At 34.4% G+C, this 22,945-nt stretch overlaps 2 protein-coding genes across 3 annotated transcripts in view; both read right to left on the bottom strand.

Moving 5' to 3' along the window:
* The window catches only part of LOC126756978 (protein king tubby), a 118,384-nt gene extending 101,398 nt beyond the window's left edge, over positions 1 to 16,986 (bottom strand). For both annotated transcript variants that reach the window (XR_007666665.1, XM_050470518.1), the window contains exons 1-2: positions 16,735 to 16,986; positions 11,353 to 11,623 (exon numbers count right to left, since the gene is read on the bottom strand). Coding sequence is in view for 1 of the 2 variants with exons in the window: in XM_050470518.1 (XP_050326475.1) it covers positions 11,353 to 11,394 (42 nt within the window). In the remaining variant the exon portion in view is untranslated. The remainder of the gene's footprint in view (positions 1 to 11,352; positions 11,624 to 16,734) is intronic.
* Positions 16,987 to 18,795: 1,809 nt separating this feature from the next.
* LOC126756983 (uncharacterized) lies at positions 18,796 to 20,482 on the bottom strand. The gene is made up of 2 exons (XM_050470525.1): positions 20,280 to 20,482; positions 18,796 to 19,637 (listed from the first exon to the last, which is right to left on the bottom strand). Exons 1-2 carry the CDS (start codon positions 20,416 to 20,418, stop codon positions 18,880 to 18,882), a joined length of 897 nt encoding a protein of 298 aa, XP_050326482.1. The 5' UTR covers positions 20,419 to 20,482; the 3' UTR covers positions 18,796 to 18,879.
* Positions 20,483 to 22,945: the final 2,463 nt, after the last annotated feature.

The following is a 22,945-nucleotide window of genomic DNA, read 5'->3' on the forward strand; positions in this document are numbered from 1 at the left end:
AGTTATGACTGTCAACAGTGACGTGAGAGCCAAGTCGCGAATGCGACGACTGTTTGTTTGATGACAGGAGATATTTCGTCTTGCCCTCGTTCACTGCCAGACCCATTTTCTGTGCTTCCTTGTCCAGCCTGGAGAAAGCAGAACTAACGGCGCGGGTGTTGAGGCCGATAATATCAATATCATCGGCATACGCCAACAGCTGTACACTCTTATAGAAGATGGTACCTTCTCTATTTAGTTCTGCGGCTCGAACTATTTTCTCCAAAAGCAGGTTGAAAAAGTCGCACGATAGGGAATCGCCTTGTCTGAAACCTCGTTTGGTATCGAACGGCTCGGAGAGGTCCTTCCCGATCCTGACGGAGCTTTTGGTGTTACTCAACGTCAGTTTACAAAGCCGTATTAGTTTTGCGGGGATACCAAATTCAGACATCGCGGCATAAAGGCAGTTCCTTTTCGTGCTGTCGAAAGCAGCTTTGAAATCGACGAAGAGGTGGTGTGTGTCGATTCTCCTTTCACGGGTCTTTTCCAAGATTTGGCGCATATATATATAAGCCACACTGATAAGGTCCAATCAGTTTGTTGACGGTGGGCTTTAATCTTTCACACAATATATAAACCTTATATGCGATGTTGATAATCCCACGATAGTTGGCGCAGATTGTGGATCATTACATTTGCGGTCATTAAATCGCTGACTGCGCCATGTGGGCAATCAATATCCTTCATCCGAAACCTTTTGCTGTGCCGCAACTGCACAATCCAATCGCTAGACGAGCTAACAATCTATCATTACTTGTTATTGTTGCACGCTGTGCTATGTACAGACATATGGTTAGACTCGTATGTATTGTTATCGTTGACAGTTGAGCTTCATTAAAGTTGAATTTCTATTAAAACGCTTCGAAACCTCAAAGGACTAATTTGTGGAAACACCAAGGCGGCGAACGTATACGCGTGTGAGCAATGAATTATGCATTAAATGAATACAGAGAAATACATACAAACCTATTATAGTCGAAGAAATAGAATATGGCGTTGGGTTCTCATATTTCAACTGTGGAAATATAGTGCTCGAGCCTTGTAGCCGAGTGTGCTGACTGACAATAACTAGTCGGTCGGTTCTGTATACAAACCCCGCGATTTACTGTACCAAAATCCGTATTTTTCTCACAATGATCACTTTTGGAAAGTGTTTGTTGGAAGTGACTTGTAAAATATTTAATAATAATTTTTCAGTCATTCGGTGGCATACAAATTGGTTTTCACATATATTTAGAAACCTCAACTCCTCCTCAGACTGAACGCAGAACTAGGCTATATGCAAAATAATATTTTTCTATTAGAGAGGAAGAGAGAGAAAGACTAACAGTGATCGTAAAAGAGAGAGTTAAAGAGAGAAAGAGCTGATAATGAAGGATGTCACCCAGAATCACTGTAACTCGCTCCACATAGGTATCAATACCTACTTACTACCCCATTTCTGCATTCGTTTTGTAATTCAGAAGGCACAGGCCCCTTAAGGGATTACAGGGGTGTACGGATTTCCAAAAATCGACTTTTTTATTGTCTTATTAAATTCTACAACACCTCTAGAATAATGTCCTAAATTTTCAAATTGATCCGCTCCAGCGCTCGAGGCTAGTTAGGCCGTCTTTAAACGCGTTTTTCTCAAAACTGGGTTTTTGGAGTCGGTTGGCAAAATTTCTCGAGAACTACTCAACCGATCTTCATGACATTTTGCGAAATTTCCACTGAAATTTTAATTTTTTATAACTGACTTTTTCTGATCTAAAAAAATATGTCAAAACCTGAGCAGCATGAATATTCCATGACTTAGTGCTTCCGGTGCAGTTTTGGTTGAGTGATTTTCTCTCTGCTCTGCTTTTATAGCCTAAAAATTAGTTCAGCACTCTTCATAACATTTCTTAAATATATTTTAGAAGCACAGTAGTTAAAAAAGAGAGTAACTAGTTTTGAAAACCATATCTAACGGCGTCTAATTTGCCAGTAGTCAGTTTAAGCTTGAAAAAGTTTTGGTCTAAGTGCGAAAGTATAATTACAAATAAGAAATAGATCTCTTCCTGGTTTCACTATCTCTGTTTCAATATTGCCTAGAATAGTCACTGTTTCTTGTAGTTTCTCTAAACAGCAGCGACAGACAAAACTAACTTGTTTACTTGACCAAAAGGTGACGGATTATTTTCTGTCACACTGTGACAATGGCTGTCTTCGATTCGCCAAGCATTAGTCTCTAGCGAATCGAAAAAACTTTAACAGAAAAATGTTGCTTTTACATGTAATTTTTATGACAAGAAAGCAATAGCGAGCAGATAAATGGCGAATCGAAGGCGAATAGCATGAAATATCTTCATGTAAACCTCCAATTATAACGGTCAACAAAAAAATTTTTTCTAGGTTTCTGTTTTCATGCTCAAATTATGATACTAGACATTAAAAAACCACTGGAATTTTTGTTTTTTATCCAAAATCCACATCAGCTTCAAGTGGGCTCCGAGAACGTGGTGAATCTTTACGATCGAATTTGCGGAACGAAATTTGGAAACCAATTTTGGTAGTGGCATTCGGTCAACACTTCTACTCCGTACACATCACATAATTTTTGCCTTGCTTGAATTGTATATTTACCATTTTGATTTTGGGGAACAAGAAAAAATCAGTGAGAGCCAAAGGTTCTGGATACGGTGGTTGATCGATAATATTAATTGCGTTTTGGCTTTAAATTTGGTCACAATCGTGGCTGGGGAGATGGTGCATTATCATCTTGTAAAATCCATAAAATATTCTTCCACGATTCCGGCCATTTTCGAAGGCAGTTCTAACACAAACGCCTCAATACTACAAAATGGAACTCCTTATTGACCGTCTGTCCCTCCGGAACAAAGTCATGATACACAAAACCACGAATATCGAATAAACAATAAGCATCACCTTGATTTTTGAGCGGCCTTGGTTTTTTGGCTTTGGCTCGTTTTTTCCTCCATTCTCATGATTGTGGACGTCAAACTCATAAACCATGTCTCATCGGCAGTTATAAAACTCTATATAACAGTGGGATCGGAATTCACACGATCAAGCATGTTTAAGAGGACCTGTTTGCGGTACTCTTTTTGGAAAAAAAATCAGCTTTATCGGCACGAGTCGAGCACGAATGGGTTTCATATTCTAAATATTTATTTAAAATTTCCGGGTCCTTTTTTGCTTCAAATATATATCAAAAATGCTAATTTTTAACTTCCATATTCGATAGGGCACCAAACTAAAAATATTCTAAAAAAATTTGAAATAAGTTTTCCAAATAATTTTTAAAATAATTTTTCTGAAAAATTTTTAAAATAGTTTTCCAAAAAAATTTTTTAAATAATTTTTCAGAAGAATTTTTTAAAATAATTTTTCAGAAAAATTTTTATTTAATTTTTGAAAATAGTTTTCCAAAAAAATTTTTAAAATAATTTTTCAGAAAAATTTTAAAAATAATTTTCCAAAAAATTTTTTTTAATAATTTTTCAGAAATTTTTATATAATTTTTAAGAAAAAATTTTAAAATAGTTTTCCTAAAAAATTTTTAGAATAATTTTTCCAAAAAAATTTTAAAAATAATATTTAAGAAAAATTTTTACAAACAAGCCTTACAATATAACAGTAAAAGCGGTTATGTGTTAAGTTCGCTGCGCAAAACTTCAATAAAATCAACTGTTGTCATCCAAGAAATTACTTAGTGAACGACCCAATATCTTCGCAGAAAAAAATTTTATTTCTAGTGCAACTAAATTAAGGTTAAACTAAGCAAAAATTGTGGTTAGCGTTAAGTTAACTGAAAGTAAGCTTTGGTTTCAAAAATAAAATATTCCTACCCAACCAAATTTATAAGTGACTAACAAATACCCAACATTAGTTGGACATTTTGTTCAACAACCACCAACTGGTTCATTAGTGTGAGTACACAAATAACTAACCAATTTACGCACATGGCAACAATTCTCCTACATGCACACACACATACTTATTTCCGTATGAACGCAATTTCCTTTAACCATGGAGCACAATAGCAAAATAGTAAACCGACATTTGGCTGTTAGTGGAGGAGGAGAAGGTGGCGGCGACAACGCACAAGCGTATTAAGGTCAATACATTATGTACACCGATGGATTTGTTGAAGCCAACATGATTGTGTTGACTCCTTGGTGACAAAGGTAAATAGCAACAACAGAAACAAAACAATGCAGCAAAAATACTCAATAAAGCAAGAGAACATTTGATATGAAGTTGATGGAAATCATTGAGTTCATCTGCAGACAAAGCTGCTGATTGTGAAAAATGTGCTGCCACATGCTCCCTTTGAAAATTTGGAAGCATTATCGAATATAGTTCACTTTGTTTGTTTTCTATGTGTCATGGAAGGAGTGTGCTTGCGCTTTTAACCTGCATTCTTTTTAACTAGAGTTACTCGTTAAGGAGTGAATGCCCATTAAACATGGTCGAGAGAGTGAATAATAGATTTTACGCATTTTACTTAGTAGGTACATATGTATGTATGTGTACAGGAGCTTCTAGAAATATCTTAATAAACTTAAGCAATACATTTCCAATTTCAAAGCCTCGACAACGATTGGATTTAGTTTAGGTTTTTCTTCCTCTGCTTTATTAGCGTAGACACTGCCGGTCGATCTTCTTTTTTTCTGTTTGGCGTCTTTTGAAGATTCCAAGTCTAATCAGGTCTTTCTCCACCCGGTCTTTCCAACGGAGTGGAGGTCTTCCTCTTTCTTTACTTCTCCCTCCGGGTACTGCGCCAAATACGCTCAGAGCTGGAGTGTTTTCATCCATTCGGACCATCTGACCTAGCCAGCGTAGCTGCTGTCTCTTGACACTTTGAACTATGTCAATGTCGTCATATATCTCATACATTCGGTATTCACCGTTGCCAATGCTCAAAGGACCATATATCTTCCGCAGAACCTTTCCCTCAAAATCTCGTAACATCGACTCATCATATGTAGTCATCATCCATGCCTCTGCACCATATAGCAGGACGGGGATGATGAGTGACTTGGAGAGTTTGGCCTTTGTTCATCGAGAGAGCTCTTTACTTCTCAATTGCCTACTAAGTCCGAGGTAGGATCTCCATTGAATTTTAAGGCTGACGTTATTGTTGGTGTTAATGGTGATTCCAAGAAAGACCAAATTACTTACGACTTCGAAGCTATGACTGTCAATAGTGACGGGGGAGCAAAGTCGCGAGTGCGATAACTGTTTGTTTGATGACAGAAGATATTTCATCTTGCTCTCGCTCACTACCAGACCCAATTGCTTCGCTTCGTTATCCAGTCTGGAGAAAGCAGAACTAACGGCGCGGTTGTTGAGGTCAATGATATCACTGTACACTCTTATAAAAGATTGTACCTTCTCTATTCAGCTCTGCAGCTCGAAATATTTTCTCCAGGACTAATTTGAAGAAGTTGCTCGATAGGGAGTCGCCTTGTTTGAAAGTTCATTTGGTATTGAACTTGTCGGAGGGATCCTTCCCGATCCCGGTGGAGCTTTTGGTATTGCTCAACGTCAGTTTACACAGCCGTATTAGTTTTGCGGAGATCAGACACTAGATCACCGCTAGCGGTTCTACAAGAGTATGCTCCGGTATTGAAGCCTTCTGTTAATCGCAGCATCTTTTCGTTGAATTTTCGAGCATTATCCCTGTCGGCCAGCTTGTCAAGCTTTTCGTTCTCACGAATTTCGGTCTCTCTTTTTTTGTCTACAAATGCGTCTCGCTTCCCTCTTCAACTCTCGGTATCTATCCCATCCCGCACGGTTTGTCAGCTTTAATAAAGCAATAACAGTTTTCAGTGTTTCCAGATCGGATGCAGTTGAGTGTTTCTCTATCTTTCTTTCAATAATAATTCTTTCCTTGATCCTCAGTTTCGAATTTCCTTAAGTGATAGGGGAGAAAGACTTTTAAAATCTCTCTTCTCTCTCTTCTTCTCTGCCCGATATTTTTTCCCTCACAATTGTTGGTCTGTGGTTCTAATCCATCTGTTCTAGTATGAACTTGTATTTAGGCATGACTAATTGCTGTTACAAGCTTTTAACTTCACCTCTCCAACTAACGTTTGAAACTCTTATCTGATCTGGTAAACAAAAGCCACAATGAAAGCTTTTAGTTCATAAAAGCCAATGGTCAAAAGCACAGCGGATCAAATCAATGCGTTGATCAGCGCCCTGAGAATGCAAAGCATTTTCAGTACCAATTGGCAGTGTGGAATGGACACACTAACCACCTTGGTAGGGTTCGAGGCCCATCTAAAACCTCTGCCGTGCTTTGGGTCCGGCACCCGGTTGCAATGCATTTACAGAGTAAGCAGAGTTTAGTTCCATATATGGACCAAAGCCAATGGTCAGTTGGAAAGAGCTTGGGGAGCTTTAAGACATTTGTAGGTATAATTGGCGTCGATATTTCTTTAATAACTTTGAACCTTTCTGGCGCCATTTCAGCTTCTTTTGCTCATTAGTTCATTCTACTCTCATTGCAAATAATATACAATAGAATTTCATCTTTGTTCCCCATCTCACTTTCATTTCTTATTATTATTTCTTTCTTTGTTTTGCTTTAATTTTGGTATGCTTTATTTGTCCGCACTGTTTCATTCTCGTGGTTTCTATTTATTTATACTTTTGTGGTTTTCCATTGACTCTTTTGTTTGCCTTTACTCTTGCCACATGTGTCTCCTATACAAGTACATATATAGCATTCCAACCAGTAACTCATTGCTATTCCTGTATTATCCTGATTTCTCAGCTTACCAATTGCCACTCGTACTATTTACCATGTGCTTAGTTCCAGTCACACATTTAATCCCAGGAAATTAACTTTGCTCGGTATTTGTGCGCAAACTGTGTGCTTACTCTCCAACTTCCAATTGGCTGTGGATATTCATAAGACTTAAGTACCGTTAACTAAGAGTTCACCACATTTTTCACTTAATACCTGATTATTCGAGTATACATATGGAGCACAAGTTGGTTGTGACTTTTAAATATTATTTTGTATTCGTATTGAGAGTAGCTAGGAGCATGTCTCTTATATACCTAGTTGCTAGTTCGAAACTCGACAACAGTATGGGTACTGCGAAGTAGTCGAGTATGTTCCTAACATGAGAAAGTAAAGCTAATTAACATTTCAGCATCCTCAGGCATTCTTAGATCTACAGATTTATTTCCTTTCAATCTTCTCTCATAGTCTGGTCAACAACACCATTTGCTCTTCATACAATTATGAGCAAAAAATAGTAAGACTTATTTCAAATTTTAAAATTCTTAATTTATTCTTGAAAATCTCTGTTGTTCTCCTCAAAGTAATCTCTCTTGGCCACAATACACTTATATCAAGGTTTTGTCTAACCCTCGAAACGGTCGTTAAAGCCAATTTCCGGAATAGCCTGCACTGCGTTTACTGAGTCACGTTTAATGTCTTCAATTGACTCAAAACCGATTTCCCAGAGCGGTCGTTTGAGTCTGCTGAATAGCCAGAAGTCGCATAGAGCTAAATCAGGCAAATACGGTGGTTGCGGCACGATATTGGTTGAAAATTTGGCGGAAAACTCACGAAGAATCAATGCAGTATGCGACGCTGCATTATCGTGGTGCATAAACCAAGAGTTGTCGGCCCATAGTTCCGGTCTCTTTATACGCAAAGCTTCGCGTAAACGACGCATAACACTCAAATAGTATTCCTGATAGACAGTTTGGCCGATCGGAAGGAATTCGTAGTGCAACACACCTCGATAATCGAAGGAAACTGTCAACATAATCTTGAATTTTGACCTGCTTCGACGTGGTTTTTTCGGCTTCGGCTCAACTTTGCCGCGATATTTGGCTTATTGATCGTCTGTTTCCGGATCGTAAGCATAGATCCAAGACTCATCGCCAATAACAAAATGTTTCATGACATCTTGGTACTCGGAAAGCATTGTTTCACAGACGTTAATGCGACGCTGTTTTTTCGAAAAATTGGGTGACTTTGGAACCGATCCGGCTTTCACTTTTCTTAGGCCCAAATGGCTTTTAAAAATAGTTTTCACTGATCCTTCTGATATTCGAACAATGCCAGTAACATCTCTGACTGTCAATCGTCGATTCGCAAGCACCAATTCCTTTGTTTTATTGACGTGTTGATCATCAGTTGATGTTGATGGCCGTCCTGGACGTGGTTCATCATCAACGCGTTCTCGACCCTCTTTGACTAATTTCTACCAATCAAAAAAACTTGTTCGCGTCTAACAATTATCAGCGAAGGTTTTTTCCAACATTCTGAACGTTTCGACACCAGATATTTGATTCCGCAAACAAAATTTAATGAAACTTCTTTGTTAAATGATTTCGCTCATCGTAAAAATCGCCGAAAGCACTTGATGTCCTTCAGAAAGACAAGTGTACACTAAACACTAGAGGTTATTTTGCTGTGTAATTTAACACAGATGTCACTGACGATCATACCAACTTAAAAAAAAGTATTTCGACGAATGGCTTTTCACGCGAAATTTTAATAGAAAAGTCTTACTATTTTTTGCCCACATTATACACAGACTATAGATAGTCTTCATAACATATACAGTTAGTCATTTGAGTACATAGATAGGCAAACGTGATTGTGAACTCCCAACGGGAAACTCTTCCATGATATTGGCTATTGGTTTGACATCCCTGCAGGCTCATGTCACTCACACTCTTAATAGAAGTACATATACGAGTATACGCAAATTTATTCATGAGAGTTTAGTTTCATATAGACGCACTAACGTATATACCTACATAGTTACTGTTATTCCTATACCTGCAAATATGTTTTTCTTTGCATGTTTTCACTGAAAATTGTAATTGCCTCCTGTCTTCGGTTGTCAAGTAATCGAATAAATTGTTTTGTTCGATTTTCTTCCTTAATTCTACAAGCTTAGTGTGTTTGGTCAATCGTAACAATTAGTTGTTGCAGGTATTTACTGGAGGTACACAAATTTAAATGTATAAATTGACTGAAAATGTTCTCTTCGAATGTTTTCGAGCAATTAGGAAAAGCAAGGAACAACAAAAAACAAGAAATTGAAACTATATGTTAACACCAAATACAAAATATTAGTATTTACAGGAACTTGATTTTTATTCGTTGGTTTTTTATGTTATGGTGGTTTGATAGTAGTGGTTCCGACAATGGTAAGGTGTTCTCTCACCGAATTTAATTACCCGATTTCCTGACCTCCTTTGCAAAAGCGACATAGATCCGTGGACAGTACCTTAAACAGTGCAGATGACACCGCAGCCTGCAGTGACCTGTATAAAATCCTACAAACTGCCTTCATGGGTCAAGAAACTCCATTTTTTATCATACTCTCACAGAAACATCCATGCCTGTCGAAACCCAGGTACTTGTTGCAAGTGGCATTTTCTACTCTCATAACGTGTGGGAACCCACGGTGAAGAACGGTTCGGCTTGTTGTTGTAAAGGTTAACTATTCCCTGTTAGGATGGTAAGGATTAGATAAGTTGCCATCGAGGTCATCCAATGGTAGACCCAGGAAACGTGCTGCTTCGACGGAATCGGATCGTAGGGAGAGGGATGACAGATGTATATGGTTGGGAGGTCGTGAAAAGAGATGGTGTCATGCGGGGGACTCGTTGCACGCTGGGCATATATTTCGATGGAAGACATCAAGAGACATCACGAGGTAGTCCGAAATGCAGTCTTCTGACATGTCTGTAGCATTCTTGTTTGCATTGCACTGCATCCAAGCGACCAGATTGGCGCAGCGTAGTTAAAGACCGGTCTATTGATTGCCTTGTATGTTTTTTTGGGTCCTTTCAGACTGATTGCCGCACCTTCTTTCGCCAGGAGATCGGCTAACTCAATTCCATTGATTCCTCTTTGCACAGGGATCCAAGCTAGTATGATATTCTTTACAGTGGCAACTCTATTATATTATTTTTAAGCACTCCAGTACCATAATTGATTTGATTTCAACAACCGAGATTGCCTGAAGTGACAGTTGACTGCCACTGAGAACGACTATTCGTTCCTCATGACAGTTCCTTGTTGGTAACTTGCCCGTTAGTACTAGCAGTTTGGTACTTGATCCCACTATACTACCCTCAATTCCATCTACTGTTTATACAATTGCATTGTGCTACTACGAAGGTACTCCTCAAGTGAAGAGTTCTCCCTTTCACGTTTGCTGCCCAGCGAGGGTTTGAAGGAAGAAGTGCTGACGGTAGACTCCGTTTCCGAACGGCCCGTTTTTGTGCGCTTATTATACTGTTCTTGTCATGACCTGATGCCAACAGCGCTAAAATGGATCTTTTTGCGGAGTGAGATCAAGAATCTAGTACCAAGCCATCAGACTCAGCAGCGGCGAACACGGGTCTGCATACCAAACCCTCACTTTTTCATACCTCAGTCACTTGGATCATTCAATCGTAGTAGAAGCCATTAGCCATTCAGTTTGACTTCTTCACTTGGATCATGGAATCGTTGGAATAAGGTTAAAGGAGAGGGCCAGTAGCTCTTTATCAACTTCAGTTTCAGACTTCCTGACTATTGCAATGTCTTCCAGGCCGAGGTTGCAGCCATTAAGGTAGCAGTAGATTTACTGCTCCGGAGTGCAGCCTTCTTCAGAGAAGTGACCATCCACTCAGATAGCAGATCGGCGATACTAGCCTTGAACTCATTAACAGTGCGTTCAGGGCTAGTCAAAGAGTGCCTAACCTCGCTCTCAATAGCATCGAGTGTAATAACACTTGTATGGATATCAGGCCACAGCAGAATCGCAGGAAACTGTAAAACTGATGAGTTAGCTCGGTACTCCCTTATCCGCTTGTGTTCTTCTATTACTGAATAGGCGCTAGGCCACCATTGGCACATGCGCTGTCGCAAAAGCCTTGTGACCCAAGATCGAACGCAAGTGGCCTAGTGATCTCTTTGCCCTCAGTAAGGCTAGCCCATTACCCTATTGGGGTCCACGCAGTAAGGCTGGGAAACCTACCAGACGCTATCTGCAGAAGCTGTATAGAAGAAGATGAGGTGGAAACACTCAACACTTCCGTCTTGACTGTCCTGCGTTTGGGAGGTCAAGACTTAAGCACTTGGTCATGAGGGCTGAAAGAGATCTCCTTCTTTTATGGCTTTATATTAAGATTATATTTGACAGGGTGAGTCCTCTTTGAACGATGTCCACAAGATGCTCTCAAACTTTCAATAAAACATTATGAAATTTTTTTTAAAGGTTTTCAGCTAAAAAAATGCTGCATTTTGCATAAAAAGCGATTTTAGTTGTATTTTTTCTTATCAACACTCACCTGTTGTTCCATTTTCTGATTGCGACTGCTGACTGCAGACATTTTTTGTATCTGTTGTTGCTTGTTGATTTATTTAATTTTCCTGTTTAATTAATAATTTTTTTGTATTTTAAATGTTTTTAATTAATTTTTTTTTGTATTTTTTTATTTTTTATATTTTTAATTTTTTTTTGTATTTTTAATTAATTTTTTTTATATATGTATATTTTTTTTAATATTTATACTGTATTTTTCCTTTGTATTTCAAAATCTAAATTTCATTTCCGCATTGCTAAAAAACAAAAACAATAATTCCATTATATTTTCACTTTTTTCTTTTTCACTGCTTCACAGTTTTATACGTCAAAGTACCGCTATCACCGGCGAAGTAGCAAAACAAACCAAAAGCGACTTGCAAACATTGGCAGATGTGATAAAGAATAGTGCAGGAGAACACAACAACAACACTAATAGACACCGCACAACAACAATAGTTGCACACAATCACTGACAACAACAATAAATACTAATGGCAGTAGACATAATCACTTGGGCACATGTTGCCACACACACACAGACACAAAATATATTTTTCATATATAACTTTCTTTTGTTGTTGCACATTTGTTGTTACTGTTGTTATAGTTACCAAATGGAAATTCGATTTATTAAGTGAATGGTGACGACAAAAAGTACACGATGAGTCTCTGTGGCGCTTACTTTGCGCTCGTACTGTATGCCTGTGTGCGCCTTTTGCCCTCTTCCGCACACCACACAAGCGCACACACATACATACACATACATATGTGCCAGTGTATGTCCTCTCAGCGCTTGTTGTTGTTTGCTGGCGTGTCAAAGCGCCTTAACAGTTGTTGAAATGCTCAGAATGCATGAGCATGGACACACGCTTGGCGCAAGAACTGGCTGGTAAGGCACGACGGCGACGCTACTGCGCGGCAGGGAAAGTAAAGCGGAGAGCGCACTGGTTTACACAGAACTACATATGTATGTATGTATGGATGTATTACACATAAAAAGAGCGGTGAATGAATCAAACGCTGTTGTTCGCCAATCGTTGATTTTATGTGGCGGCGTAAGGGCAGGAGGAGAGTGCCAGCAGCAGATGTGCCGTGGTCTAATGAATGCAGACACTATGCAAGAAGAAGTAGCTACATATCTACAAATACATATATATATACATATATGTATATATATACCTTCAAAAAAGTTGGCATGGGTATATTTCGATAAACAGGAAAATAAAATCCATTTGCTAACAATTCAATAAACATGTTTACAAATGTATGTATGTAAAAGAAGAGTCGCGCCTACTGTAGTGCTTGGCTATTGATGAATATTTCTTCAAAAATTAAAAATGTAAATTTTACGTAAAAATGCTGCAAAAAAATGCCAAACAAATTTCCTCTTGCTCATTATTGGCAACAAAAACGTGTACTACAACGAACAAAAAATATATTTGAAATTGAGGTTAGGTTGAAAGATGTTATTAAAACTAGGAAAAAAACGTACTTCGGCTACACTAAAGCTATAATATTCTTGAGATATGCATTTCTTATAGCATGAAAGGCTGTAAAAAGATTTTTTTTTTTTCAATTTTGAACAGTCAGTTTGTATGGCAGCTATATGCTATAGTGATCCGATCTAAACCTTTTTCACGGAGATAGCATCAGTGCTTTAGCTAATAACTCCATGCAAAATTTCGTGAAAATATCTGCTCAATTGAAAAATTTTTCCATATAAGCTCCCGTTTTCGATCGTTCCGTTTCTATGGCAACTATATGCTATAATGGTCCGATATTGCTAATACCGACAAATGAGCAGCTTCTTAAAGAAAAGAGACCGTGTGTAAATTTTCATCTCGATATCCACAAAACTGACAGACTAGTTGACATAAACTTATACAAACGGACCAATTTAAATCAGAAGGTTTTTGATTTTTATGTCATTAACTTGAAGTTGGCTGCCTTTCTATGAAAGACATGTATGGTATATAAGCCTTTTTCTCCTTTGTGTTATTTGATTAAGTTGGCATCTTACGATTTTCTTAGTATTGAATATCAAAATGCTGAATTTATCAGTTCAACGAAAAAGTTATGGTCTGAAACTTCTAATATCAAAATTATAAGGTCAAAAGCTCCTTCTGGGCTACTTGGTGATAATGTGCAGCTTTTACGCTTTGTATCCATAAAAATACGGTTTCAATACGCTGATTTTGTTAAAAAAATTGCAGTTCTGCAATGGGATTTGAATATTTCCAGCATTTGCTATAAGAAAGAGTCTACGAAGCACAGCTCTTAAACATGTTCTGTTTCCAATTGCCAAAGAAGTTTTTTTCCGTTCCCACGACAGTCCGGTCTAAGTAACCGGATCGGACCTAAAATTGTATCCGATCAAGGACTGTCTCTTCTTCCGCTACAATAACAACAACGTTATGTTTTTCGCGCAGTTATTTTTAATTTTGTTTTGCATATTTAATTTTCGTTTTTAGCTCTACAATTCAATATTTTTTTAATTTTTAATTAATATTTTTTGTTTGTATATATACATATATGTATGTATATGTATATATTTTTTTGTAACAAATATTAATAACGCAGACAGTTTTTTTTTATTTTGCCTGTTAATATTAGTTTTTTTTTAAATGTTAATGAATTTTTTTATTTTTATATATATTTTTTTTTAATTTTTAGTAAATATTTGGAATTTTATTATTTTTTATATTTTTAAGGCTTTTGTTTTACATATTTTTTTAACGATCACAGTCGTTTTAAATTCACTTTTATTACAATTTTTTTTAATTTTTTCCGATTGTATAATTCATTATATTTATTTTTAATTAATATTTATTTTTAAAATAAATATTTGGATTGGAAATATTTTTCTATTTTAAGGTTTTTGCAAAATATGAATACTGTTTTAAACATTCACAAGGTTTTGTTTATTTTTTTGATTACAAAATTTTTTTTATTTTTTTCTGATTATTTAAATTGGATTTTTGTATTGTAATTTCAGAGTTTTTAATTTTGTTTTTAGAAATTACAAACTGTTTCTATTCATATTCCTCTGGTAAATATTTTTTTTAATTTTTTTCTGATGATATAATTTTTTCTTATACGTACATATATTTTTTTGTTTTTCGTAGAATTTTATAGTTAAGCAAATTATAATCTTAAGAGTTTTTAGTTTTTTTTTTAAATTTCAACTTTTAGAATCATATTTTTAATCGGTAAATATTTTTTTCTAATTATGTAAAGTATTTTTTATTATATTTTTTTTTTAATACTTTTCTGATTATATACATTTTTTTTTAATTTGTGCTGATTATTTACATATTTTTTTTTTAATTTCACTGGTCCTATACATATTCTTTTGGTCTTTTCAAAATATAAAGATTTGTTTAAACGTTACATTTCTTTTTTTAATTTTTTGATTATAAATTTTTGCATATTTTTGTTATAATTTTATATGAATTATAATTTTAATTTTTTTTATTGTTTTTTGGGAAATTTCAAACTGTTTTTATAAATTATTTTTTATAAATGTTTATATAAATATTTTTTTTTAAACGTTCACAGTGTTGTTTTTGTTTTGATTATATAATTTATATATATTATATATTATTTAATTTTTATAATTATATTTTTTCGAATTCTATAATGACTATGACTATAATTTTTTTTTAATTTTTCTATACTTTTATTTGGCAGCCTTCAATTAAAATTTTTTAATGATTTTTTTTTAAATGTTGACAGTTCTTTATTATTTCTTTTACACAAGTTTTATATTTTTCTTATTATATACATATATGTTTTACAAAATATTAAATATTTTTTATAATTTTACACAACTTTTATACATATGTACATGATCTCCATTTATTTTTATTTTATTATTTACTTTTTTCAATTTTTTTTTAATTTTAAATTTAAAAATGTTGGAGTTTTTTTTAATTTAAAACTGTTTCTTTATAAATTCTTCTGTAAAAATCATTATGCATTTTGTGAAATTTTTACAAAAGTTAATTTTTTTGAGGTTTTTATAATTTAATTATGTTTTACTTATTTAATTTAATTTTAGTTTATTTAATTTATAACATTTACAATATAATGTTTTATTTAAGTTAACTCATAATATATTTTTGTTTTCTTTCCAATAAAAAAATAAATATAAAATTTTTTTTTTCTATTAAATGCACATTTTTTTATTTTTTCGCATATTAATTGTGTTTTTAATTGTTTTTTCTTTTTTTTGGTTGTTTTAAAGACAGAAATGTTTCATTTAATTTTTACAAATGAAATAATTTATTGTATTAATTAATTAATTTACATTATTATTTTATTGGTATTTTATGATTATGGAAATTATTTTACATCTTATTATGCAAAATTATTTTTGTTTTTAAACAACTGAACAAAAAAATAGAATTTTAGTGTGTGAAAAAAATGTATTTTAAGTTATTTTTGAAATTATAATTGATTTGTTTTATAACATTTTTTCACAAACTAAAATTGCTTTCTTTTCCAATTGTTACAAACAAATAATTGTACATAGTAAGATAAAATAAAAAATAAAGCTGCTTTTTTGTCCAATTGTTTAAAAAAAAATATTTTATTTAAATTTTACAAAATATTTATAATTATTTCTTTTTTATTATTATTAATATCATAATTATATTTGCTTATTTATTTATATATATATATATATATATAATTTAAATTTCACAAATAAAAAATGATATGACTATATTAGTCGGTATTTTATTACAATTTCTGTTTTTTTTTAATTATTTTTAGTTTGGTTTAAGTTTGCACTTTTTGAAACATTATAATTCTTTGTAATTACTTTTAATTTACAATAGTAAATTTTTCCGTTCTCCTTTTTTAGCTCGTTAGCTGGTTTTTAACCTAGAAAAGGTGCAAAATACTTCACAGTGCAGCTACAACACGATCTTATGAACACACACACACACTACCACAAACACATACAAATATCGCTGTGTTTTTTTCACTTTCGCGTTGCTTGCCGCACACAACAAAACTCAAAACTGCTAAATATTTGCCACACACTTTGTTTTTGCCACTGCAGTTGTTTTGTTGTCACCTTTGTTGTGGTTGCAGTTGCCAATTCGCATATTGCCAGCAATTTTCACAAATTCTTATTATAAATATGATTTTCAAAGACACTCGCCAGCAAAATCGCTTAGTTTAACAAAGCAATGCTAAAAACAAATTGGCACAAATTGCTTGTGAATGCAAAGTATGACGTCACTTTTGTGCATTTCTTTGCGATTTAGACAACAACAACGAAATTGAAAACATTGCTGTTTTAATTTTTTAACAAAAAATATATTTTTCTATGTTAAACAACGCTAATATATTTCACCTTTGCCAAAAATAAGTACAAAATTTCGCTTCTGAGTTTTGAAAACAACCGCACGTTGCCGTGTTAAAAGTGAACTAATTAACGGAGTCGAAATTTTTACAGCCGCACACGGCGCCACAAAGCGTTAAACTGACTGAACGTTGCAGTGGCACAGCAAACTGAAGTTGAACTGTCGACGACCGCACGACCTGCTGCTGAAGGCAAAACATCCTGGCTGGCCGAATATCCTGTCGGCAGCAGCGACAGCTGTGTTGGTGTGTACATGCACTTTTCAACCCTCAACCCCAAACAGCCGTTATTATGTGCTCTCTGCCTAACAGTGAGTAATACCTGCACGAAAATGTTAATAACAGCACACTCTATTCACTCTCGCTGCACTCACACTCTTTCGCTCATACAAATAAAAATAAAAACACGCCTTAACATGAGTCGCTCACGTGCTCAGTCGCTCGCTGCAAAATGACGACGCTGTTAAAAAATAAAATAAACAAACAGCTGTTTTAACAGTCTGCAAAGCACTCATTAAATGTTAACGGCTTTAGTGGTGTCTCATTTTTTCTACGCAAGTGAACCACTGCGCGCTCAGCTGCACTCTCTTGTCAGGCATGTACTCAGTCTGCATAGTAATGGCATATTTTTAGTATACTTACAAGTTGTTGATATTGTTGTTGTTGTTGGTTTTTGACGGCATTGCATTTGTATTCCACGCGGCAGCTGTGACTTTGAAAAATACCAACAACTGCACATCGTCGCAAAAACAACTGTCAGCCGATGCATACTCAGCCGGGGCTAAGCATATATGCGCTCGCGTGCAACTTTATATGCGTCTCGGCATTATTGTAAAATTTGGCAGACAGCGTTGCATTTATTATTATTGCACGGCATACAAAGTAGTCGTCATATGGGTAAGCGCTCGTAAGAAGTTTACGTCGATAATGCAGCGTGCTTTGGGCACAGATTTCTATACTAACATGCAATAGTGAGGACTGTCTGATAAATCTGAAACCTTCGGAATAAAATTTGTAGAGGAATTGAAGGCACAGCTTAGTTCGAAACTTAGGACCGTTTTCGCAATGCCTGGTTAGTCGCAACCTGTCGGTTGCGATCTGAAAGGAGTCTTGGTTAAGTTGCCTAGAACTTAACAGACAGTTGGCTGGTAACGGGCCTAAAAAGTAGGTGGCGGCGATAACCTCTCACTCGGGTCTAATTTCTACAGGGGATTTCTTCAAGTTTGTAAACAAAGAGAAATTCCACAAACCGAATTAGGGGAAATTGAATGGAGCTTCGTTTGAACATTTTGGCCATGATTACGGTGGACGTTTAAGCTGGTACATTGGCAAGCTGGAAGACCAATTTCTCCGTATTAAATCGATCCAAAAATATAGACCGTTTTTCGTGGTCTCTGCATAGACTTTATAGATTACTCCTATAACGTTGATAATCACCGTTCTGACCGATAACATTTGCTTCAACTTCTTCGGAACAGTTTCGACCAGTCCAGTACACTGTTTCGACGACTTTTTGGTATCTGGTGTGCACCAAGGGACGCAACGATGGTCACAAAATGCCGCAAAAAATCTGTCCGATTGTGCTTAAGGTGAATCAAACAATGCTGCAAAGTAGTCATTCTGCTGGGATTGTTGTATGCAATAAGAAAACGCGCGGACACCTCGTCTTTTGAGAGGTCTACTGATTCAGCTAACTTGCGCACCTTCAAACGGCGTCTGTCGATACGACTTCGCGGACTTTTGTCACATTATCCGCCTTGATAGCCACTTTTGGCACTCTCGAGCATGACTGAAGCTGGTCGCCCGTCTTCCCAAGCAGTTGACTATACGTAACCAAAGATCCGTTTGCGTCAAACAATATGACTTTGAAGCCGATTCTTGGCAGTCATCTTACTAAAGCGGACCCGAATGCCAAGGACTATCAACTCAACAACTTTATGTGAGGAAAAAAAAATATTTATAATGGATTTTTAAATATGCACGTCTAAGAAGACAATCTTAGCGGTTTGGAAAAAAAAAACGAATGTGACAAGTAAGGGGTGTGGTCATAATATCTGGTATTATTTAAAAAAATCTTTATTTACAATTTAAATATAATTTGCGTGAGTATGTGATTGATAGAAATCTTTAATCTTCCTCAATACTGTCTGGTAGTACCCAATTCCGTCATTAAAATCTCCTGAAACCGCGTACGCACCCGCAACTGCTGCACTATATCCAAGCGATTCATATAGGGCAAAAGTGAGCGAAAGAACAGTAAATTTTCATTATCCTCATTCGACTCGACAGCCTCAATTGCTGCCTTCTTGCTCGGGCAATCGGACAGTTCATCGCGCAGTTGTGCGGCCGCCGACTCGCCGTATTCCTCGGCGCTGCATGTGTAGCCACGTTTATTCTTCGCATATTTCGGATCTGCCATTTGTGGTGCGACCGCAACAAAAGGTGGTGGTTCATATTCTATTTGTAATCTACCCTCATCGCACACATTCGCTTCCGCGGGCTCATGTTTCCATTCGGTTACACACGAGTTGGCATTCTCAAATTCCTCGTCCAGCGTGTAAACTTTCCGTATGCTGGGAAAGTGATTGTATGTGTCGGTAGTTTCAGACGTCTCTACTGTGGGTGGCGTATCTTCGATTTGGCTTTTGTTCTCATCCCAGCTATTCACCGAATCGGACGAACGTATATCAATTATCGATTCGGACCTAATATCAATAACTTGTTTGCGGGGCGTGTGGGTATTGAGCAAGAAAATTAAACTGTTAAAATGTGTCCATTTCGGTTTTTCACGCTCGTCAATGTAATAACTACCGCCGCTGGTGTAGACTGGCACCTTTTTTAATTCCTTCAGGAATTGATCGCGTAAGCTACGCCACTTTATTTTGGCTGTGGACTCTGAAAATGGTGCAAAGTAGAAAACAGGGGTTAAAAATGTTGTATTTTTGGAATATAGAACTTAGCTATAGTATAATAACGGTACTATATATAGTATATGATAGCTGAAGCACGAAAATTAGCTCTGGTTCCGCCATTCCCATTGAAGTGACGATAAATATTTCGCGATTAAAACTATTTATAGATGTGCATACATACGTACATACATACATACTTAGAGGAGCTCTAAAACGCATTCGAAAAGTTCCAGCGATAACGGTATCACGCTTGCACGCACATGCAAATTATCTGCAAACACACAAAGTCGCTCTCCGCAAACTACGAAATAATCGATGATACAAGTGGTCGATATGTGCATATGTATGTATGTATGTATGTATATACGCATAACGCGAGATTTATGCGTTTTTCTTTTAGCTACCACGCCGTACACTCATCAAGCGCCCATAATTACTCGCAGTGGTGTTTTTTTGCCTAGCCTTTACACATTTGTGTGTCTCCACATGTGCGATACAAACGCCGAACATTGTTATTTCAATGAAAATTTCTTCTATATTTCTAAATTTATTTTTGTATACAAGCTTAAGAATATACTACATTTCCTCAATAAATATATTTTTATGCATTGAACTGTGTACTCACTTGTTATTTTACAAACGTCCGCTACTTCTTGCCATAGTTTATCGATTATTTTCTGCTGCTGACTTCCCAATGGTATCTTTTTCTTATCCCATAAAAATTCTCGCTTGCGTACTTCCTCTATAAAATCCTCCTTTTCCATTGCTGTGCGCGACAATACTGCGGGCACTGCGTTATTTTCGATGTCAGCGAACTCGCAGACGACGCGATAAACGCAAATGCCAACGGATAGTGTTGATACGAACGCAAGAGAACGAAACACTCGTGAATACTTATCTGCCCTATAAATACATGCTATATATTTATGTGCATATTTATATATGTATTTATATAAGCAAATGTTTCGTATGAGTACAGGCTGTTGTTTAGCAATAACATAGTGTGTGGTTACCGAAACGAACCGAAGGCATTGTGTGAAATGAGTAATGCTGGCTGTGTACCCTGTAGAAATTTTTTTGATGATAAAAAGAATTGTTCGCATTGTTATTTTTGTACGTAATATAAAAATAAAATAAATTGATATCTCACAAAAGTTTAAAAATATCGTTTTTTTCTAAAAGTATTTAATATTAGTTTTTGAAAACTATTACAAATTATATATGATTATAGAATTACTATAAATTATTAATATAAATTATTATAAATACGTTAAAATTTGTTAAATATTAATACAAAATACGTTCTTTTCAATAAATGTTAGAAAAAAATAGTGAAAAATTAAAGAAATATTTTATTTCTTAATTTAAAAATGTTATTTCTATTAATTTATTTTAATATATTGGCGCAAATTTTGAGAAAAAATTTTAATTAAATTAATATAATTTAGAATAATTTTTAAAAATTAATATTAAATATTTTTAGATAAGTTCTAAGCTTTATTGAAGCAAATTTTGCAAAAAGTATTAATTAATTCAATTTAATTAATTAATTTTTATTAATTTACTTAATATTTTTTTATAAATTAACTAAAATTAATTTATTAAATTTCAAATTAATCAAATTTAATTTAATTTTAATTATTTAAAAATGATTAATTTAATTTAATTAAAATTAATTTTAATTAATTTAACTAGTAATTGTTTTATTATTTAAGTAATAATTTTTTTTAATTAATTTAATTAAACTTAATTAGTATTTTTTTTAACTTTTTACAATAAAGCAATATACACACATACATACATATGTATGTATGTATGTATGTATGTATGTGATAAAATAATTTTTAAAAATCAATATTAAATATTTTTAGATCAGTTGTAAACTGATTAGCTATTGTAGCAAATTTTGAAAAAAAGTTATTAATAAATTCAATTTAATTAATTAATTTTAATTTAATTAATAATTTTTCAATTTAATTAATTAATTTTAATTTAATTAATATGTTTTTTTAAACTTGTTACAATAAAGTGTAGAACATATCCAAAATTATTTAATATTATTTTTTTTAAATTATTGAAAATTAAATTTAAGAATAAAATTATGTATGTACACACGTACATACATATGTACATATATTATATTAAAAATAAATTCAACTTGATTTCTTAAGTTCAAAAACATAATAATTATATTTTCACAAAAAATATTTTTGAATTTTGAAAAAAAAAATTTTGCATGTTTTAATTTTTTTAATTAAATTTTTTTTAGTTTAATTTAAAAAATATTTTTTGATATGAAATAGTTATTATGCGATTTTGTTAAAAATATTTTAAGTTAATTATTTTTTTAAGCTTTCGTTTCTATTATTATTTAGATTTTTTTATTAACTTTTTCTCATATTTGAATGAAAAACTGATTGTTTTGAAAAAATTTAAGTGTTGATAGAAACTTAAAAATTTCCGACAGGGTACGAATCGCAAGAATGTTTGCCTGTACTTGTGTGCAACTGTACATAAATTCATACACATTTGTATACATGAAAAAGTTCTCTTTAGTCCATTGCTTAGGTAGTTTTTTTGTAGCCGATAACCAAAATTACATATCCGAAGTACTGCAAGGAAAACATTCGGTTTAAATTTTGTAAGGTTTTGTTTTGTGTGAATGCATATATTGTATGTCTATATATACAAATCTATTTATATATTACGAATGTGCACAGGAATTCTGAATCAACAGCTTTTAAATAAATATTTGCTTTCATCACAAGTGCAGGAGCACAGTACCTCTCAAACTTTTGTTATTTTTGTAGCAACCCAACATTTAGCTGGTACAAACACCCGTAGAACTTATCAGAACACTCATATTTACAGAGGCGGGCAATAAAGTATGGTTAACTGATATTTGAACAATATATATTGAAGGTTGACATTCATTTAATTATATTATTTGTTATCAAGAGAAATATACACTATGAGCTAATAATACATCAAACTCATAAATGCAAAAAAATATAAAACTAATTAGAACATTATTTTCACATCAAGGAAATATTAGCAAATGCTGCTTATAAACGTTGCATAACTTTAGGCTCATGCAGTTCAAACGGGTTGTAAATGTTCTTAGCGTTTAAAGAAGGATTTTGGTAAACGGTAGAGAGGAGAAAATGAAATTTACTCAGCAATTTCGAGAATACTCCGGTGTAATACGTACAAAGACATGTTTTCCTTTCTTTTCGATACATATCAAAGATATCCAAACCATAATCCTAGGAAGCAAAAACAAATTTACGA

The sequence above is a fragment of the Bactrocera neohumeralis genome, chromosome 4 (genome assembly GCF_024586455.1).
Source record: "Bactrocera neohumeralis isolate Rockhampton chromosome 4, APGP_CSIRO_Bneo_wtdbg2-racon-allhic-juicebox.fasta_v2, whole genome shotgun sequence".
Taxonomy (NCBI): domain Eukaryota; kingdom Metazoa; phylum Arthropoda; class Insecta; order Diptera; family Tephritidae; genus Bactrocera; species Bactrocera neohumeralis.